The 5,429-nt window shown below is 55.4% G+C and overlaps 1 protein-coding gene across 1 annotated transcript; it reads right to left on the bottom strand.

The window, feature by feature from the left end:
- Nucleotides 1-763: 763 nt before the first annotated feature.
- On the bottom strand, nucleotides 764-3,304 carry RNF227 (ring finger protein 227). The gene is made up of 2 exons (XM_072821276.1): nucleotides 2,680-3,304; nucleotides 764-2,144 (listed from the first exon to the last, which is right to left on the bottom strand). The coding sequence occupies exons 1-2, from the start codon at nucleotides 3,182-3,184 to the stop codon at nucleotides 2,089-2,091; spliced, it is 561 nt and encodes a 186-aa protein (XP_072677377.1). The 5' UTR covers nucleotides 3,185-3,304; the 3' UTR covers nucleotides 764-2,088.
- Between the last annotated feature and the right edge of the window lie 2,125 nt (nucleotides 3,305-5,429).

The raw sequence follows: 5,429 nt of genomic DNA, 5'->3' as shown, positions 1-5,429 counted from the left end.
TGTGTGCTCTGTTATTTTTTTTGGGGGGGGGTAGTTCTTGGTGGTGGGGGGGATAAGGAAAGAAAGGGTATTGCTTTCTGCCGTTCCACCTTACCCATCTCTCTTTTTTAATCTTGTGACTTACTGTTTTTTTTCTTGGATCATCAAACCCCAATGTGAAAAACTCAGTGTAGAGTTGGAGGGAGCAGCAGGATACCCAGTCACCAGGGCTGAGATCAGAAACATGGTGGGGCTCACCAGGCAGAGGTAAAAAGGGGGAGGGTGCCTGGCAGGATTCTTAGCTGCCTCCCTTTTGGCCTTGTCTGATCATCTTTTCCTCCACCAAGTTGCCTAGTTCCCCCAAGAGTCAGTAGAGGTCAGTACAGCTCCACAGGTTCGGTTCCAAGTAGCGTGCTGGTTTTTTGTAGAGTTGGGGGCTCATACTTGCCCAAGATGTGAGCTGCTAGACACTTCCTTGACACGTGATGTTCACTACCAGAGCTTCTCAAGGGTTCGGACCAGACACTTAGTTTAGGGGCTAGTGTATCAAAAAAGCTAAATCCAACAAAAGTTTATTAAGTACATACTACATGTGAAACACTACCATTTGTCCCGGAGATCATGGAGCTTCTGCCCACAAAACACATGCTATTGGGTTATAAAACAAGGCATTCATTCTGTAACAGGACCTGTGAGGGAAGGGGCCACACTCTGGAATACTGAGAAAGTTCTCCCCAAAGAGGGAACATCGATGTTGAGACAAAACACAGGAAAAATACCAAAATATGGTTATAAAAATTGAGGTTTATATTTCATAAATTCATATTTGTAATTCAGGAAAAGGTCACACAATAAATAAGCCACACATACATACAGATTTCTTTAGCAACAGAACGTCCTTTACAACTTCCAATAGAGTTTATATCCTTTATACCAACTAGTGTTAAATATACTACCCACAGAAGGTGACATCCCAGCAAGTCCAGGACCTGAATCAGTGATGCTTAAATGTTTATGTGCACACAGATCACCTGGGATTCTTGTGAAAACTCAGAGGAGTCTGAAGTGGGATCCTGAGATCTTATAATTGCAGTGATGCTGCTGCGGCTCCTAGACTAAAACTATAACTACATTGAGATGTTTATAAGATTTTAAAATAGAATCCATGGCATTACAGTAGGAGATGTCCAAGTAAGGAGCACAAATTTAAAATTGGAGGATGACAGGTACCTGGGTGGAAGGTGGCTGAGTGGGTCAAGCTTTCGACTCTTGGTTTCAGCTTAGGTCATGATCTCAGGGTTGTGACATTAAGCTCTGAGTCCGGCTCCAGCTCAGCAGAGAGCCTGCCTGAGCTCCTCTCACTTTCTCTCTGTACCTGCCCCTGTGCTCACTCTAAAAAAAAGAAAAAAAATCTGTATGATACGCATCTTTTTCCATAATAACAATGCTTTCCCTGTGATTATATAGATAATATCAAAAGATTAAAATGTGATACCAAATGGCTTTCCTATCCCTGATAGGCCCTAATTAGGTGCTTCAGATGAATGCCCTCTGGACCTTGTGATACCTGCCCTCACAGGTTGAAGGGAGATTGTGAAATGAAGCGAGGCACAGAGGCATCTCAATAATTTTAGGAACACACTACTAGGTCTGGGGAGACAGGCATACCAGCACTGGAAAAAAATTTTTTCTCAGTTCTCTAACCTGCCACAGAAGTGACATTAACATGACACAAAAATCAGCCTCTTCTCATGTTCTATCTTTAAAAAAATTTCAAACCACTAACAGAATTGCTAGAAGAGGCCTTTGTTCCCACTGCCCAGAGCTGCCCTGGACAAAAGCCAGAGTCACAGCTAGGGACACACTCTGTCCTTCTCACGGGAATGAGGACCCATCTCCACCATCTCCGGGCCTCTCCCCCTGAAGACACAAGACTGGCGAGGCTGGTCCAGCCGGTACACGGGAGGGGGCCATTGGCTAGGGTGGCCCCTCCTGCCCTAGGTTCAACTCCTGCAGCAGCGCCATTCCCCGGATGGGCGCTGGGTGGCTTTGTCATCACCCCTGCACTCCAGCACGCCCCGAGAATGCAGCGCCCACCGGGCTCCGTGGTCACAGCGTGCAGCGGCTCATGCGGGCCAGGTCCTTCATCTCCGGACAGTACAGCACTGGGGGAGAGAGGGAGGGTCAGTGTCGGCGGGGCATGGGGCAGCGCTGGCGATCCGGGGCGCTCCCATCCCAACCGCGCCCCTCGCTGCCTGCCCCGGCAAAACCAGGCACACACACCCCACGGCCTCCCCCGGCGACCCCCAAGCGCCCCCCTGCACCTCGACCCCAAAAGCATTCCGGGTCGCTTCCCACGCACCCGGTCCCCACAGCCTTCTCCTCCCCCCCACCCCGCCCCCTGCACTCCTACCCCGAAAGCTTCCTCGAGTGCTCCACGCACCCCCCCCGCCCCGGTCCCCGCAGCCTCCCCTGCCGACCTAGGGCGCCCACACACACACACCCCACGGCCTCCTCTGGCGATCCCGGGCGCTCCCCTACACCCCGACCCCAAGGCCTCCCCACGGCGATCCCAGGCATCCCCCCACACTCCGATCCCGGAAGCCTCCCCTGGCGATCCCGGGTGCCCCGGCCTCCCAAAGTCCCCCGGCGGCCCGCCTTGCCCTCCCGCCTTCAGGCCCCGCGGCCCGGGCCCCTCACCGTTGCTAGGCAGCGGCCGCCGCCAGCGGCGCGCAGGCGCCAGCACCCGCTCCCACAGCCGCCGCAACGCGCGCCAGCCCGCGGTCTTGGGTCCGGCCTCCTCCTCGCTCTCGTCTCCGTCGTGGGCGTCGCCGCCTCCCGGCACCGGGCCGCCCGCCTCATCCTGCTTGCGCTCGGCCCGCGCGCTCTCCTCCAGCCGCGACCACAAGTCCCGGTCCACGGAGACCTCCGTGACCCCGCCGCGCGGGAGCGGCGTTGGCGCGCGGCAGAAGGGGCACGTGACGACGCGGCGCAGGCGCACCACGCGCGCGGCCGCCCCGCCGCCGTCGCCGCGCGCCGCCAGCTCCCGCAAGCACGCGGTGCAGAGCGTGTGGCCGCAGCGGGCGCGCGCCGTCCCGGGTAGGCGGCGGGGCGCGCGGCCCGCGAGGTTGAAGGGCCGGTAGCAGATGCTGCAGTCCAGCTCGCCCCGCTCCGGGACGGACGGCACCCTCACCAAGAGCTGCATGGTGCCCGGCGCGCACTCGCTGGACGGGACGGGCCGCTCGCCCCGCGGCTGGGTCGGCTCTTGGGGCGGGCGCCGCTGCCTCGGGCCCCTTTTAAGAGCGAGAGCCCGCCCCTCGAGGAGTCACGCCGTCGCGCCGCTCCCCGCCGAGGCACGCGTGGGGGCGTGGAGGCCCGAGGCCTGGGATGCCCCCGACGCCAGAGCTCACGGAGCGGAGTAGGCATCCGGGGTAGTGCACGGCCCCGCGCGGCCCCTCGCGCCCTCCACGCCTTCCCTCGTCGTCCCCCAGCCGCGAGCCGGTGCTCCTGGAGCCTGTGTGCAAGTCTCCAGCCTCCTGCCGCAGCGCCCCAGCCCTGGCCGCCTGCAGCCCACCTGGCCTGTTGGTTCGGAGGCCTACGCTTCATCACAGCCCCACCCAGACACACTGCCTAAGGCGGAAGGGTCTGTCCAGGCTGCCCAAGCTTTGGTGGGCCCCTGGACATCGGCACCGCTGCAGCCCACTGCTTGCTATATTACATGCGCCCTCCCTGCGTTTTCTTGAGGCTAGCTTCCTGAATTCATTCCCAAACTTCACATCTCACCTGACCTCTGAGCCTGTGGAGGCACTTGGATGCCAGGACCATAGGTGGCCCTCCTCCCAAGAATGCTGGGAATCCTTTCCTTCCGGAGAAGCCAGGCCCGGACACCCACACACCCTGATGGTTTCAGCAAAGCAGCCCAGCTGGAGCTCTGACTCAGGGGTCTGACTTCCCCCACAGGTAAACAGGACGTAACACAGCCCACATGCCCTTGTGGTACCACACCTATCTCCAGCTGGCTCCTCATCCTCCTTTCCTGGACCTGTAGGCATGGTTCTGTGGTGGGAGGCTGTAGGGCAGACTCTATGGCAGCTGGCTGGAGTTCAAATCCTAGCCTTCCAGCACTCAGGAGTTGTGACACCCTGAGCAAGTTACCTAACTTCTCTGGGCTAGTTGGTTTCCTCGTCTATACAATGTGGATAATAACAGGATCGAATGAGCTTATATGAGACAAGGTACTCAGAATGGAGCCTGGCCTACACCAGCTAGCACCATGTGTTTGCTGTTTTTATTGTGTCCCCAGCCTATATTGTGTTCACTTCTTCGTACCTGTGTCTTTTGGTCAGTACAGGGTGGGCTTCTCTACAAGCATGGCATTGCTGGCTTTTAACAGGCAGCACAGAGCTGATTTTTTTTTTTAAAGAATTTTCTCATTTTGTTATAGGTTTTGTTTTTTTATTTATTTATGATGGTCACAGAGAGAGAGAGGCAGAGACGCAGGCAGAGGGAGAAGCAGGCTCCATGCACCGGGAGCCCGACGTGGGATTCGATCCCAGATCTCCAGGATCGCGCCCCAGGCCAAAGGCAGGCGCCAAACCGCTGCGCCACCCAGGGATCCCTGATTTTGTTTTTTAACTAGATTGTTACGACCCTAGAGGATAATCTTTTGCAAGGAGGCATACCATTGTTTGAAAGCGAATAGTTCAGAACTTCTGAGTTGCATTGTCTTCATGGTCACATGAGGGAAGCTATCTACGTATGCCAGCGATGCTGTCATAACTCAAAACTTTTTGGGAACTTTGGAATGCTGTTCAGAGGTCTCTTCACATCTTTATGTATTTATAGGTTTTAAATTTGAGACACAGAGAGAGAATGAGCAGGGTGAGAGCAGAGGAAGAGGGAAGAAGCAGACTCCCCATGGGTCAGGAAGCCTGACACAGGGCTTGATCCCACCACCCTGTGACCCTGAGACTATGAGACCATGACCTGATGCTTAACCAACTGAGCCATCCAGGTACCCTGTCCTCACATCTTCTAATATCTTTGGTTGATTATTACATCTTAAACTTTTAGGGTAGATGTGATTATATAGATGTTCCCAAAGTGTTTGACAGCCAAAGCCTCTCTGAGCTCCAGACCTTCGTTTCTTGTCGTCTTCAGGAACCCAAAGTGATGGTCTCCTTGTCCCAAGTTGGCACCTCTTCCAGCATTTCCCACCTCTTTCACTATCTACCCAGCTCCAGAAACTGAAGTCATCTTTGATCACCAACCCCCCACACTGTCACCTTCCTTACTGACTTCTCAGCAAGCCCCGTTCATCTTGCCTCCTAAATGTTTCCCTGCTCCACCTACTCTTCTTCACCTCCAGTACACCATCCCAATCTAGGCTGCCATCATCTCTTGCTTAGACCCTGGTAGGACCCTCTTCACCAGTCTGTCCATGGCCATTC

The sequence above is a fragment of the Canis lupus genome, chromosome 3 (genome assembly GCF_048164855.1).
Source record: "Canis lupus baileyi chromosome 3, mCanLup2.hap1, whole genome shotgun sequence".
In the NCBI taxonomy this organism is placed as follows: Eukaryota; Metazoa; Chordata; class Mammalia; order Carnivora; family Canidae; genus Canis; species Canis lupus.
Note: the sequence above shows the minus strand (reverse complement) of the source record. Positions and strands in the feature narration are given on the sequence as shown.

What these genes read in the sequence shown, in the direction of transcription:
- RNF227 (XM_072821276.1), bottom strand. Translation starts at nt 3,184, where the DNA reads ATGCAGCTCTTGGTGAGGGTGCCGTCCGTCCCGGAGCGGGGCGAGCTG. An exon ending in GCGGCCGCTGCCTAGCAACG is followed by an intron (nt 2,145 to 2,679) that starts GTGAGGGGCCCG and finishes TCTCTCCCCCAG; the next exon opens with TGCTGTACTGTCCGGAGATG.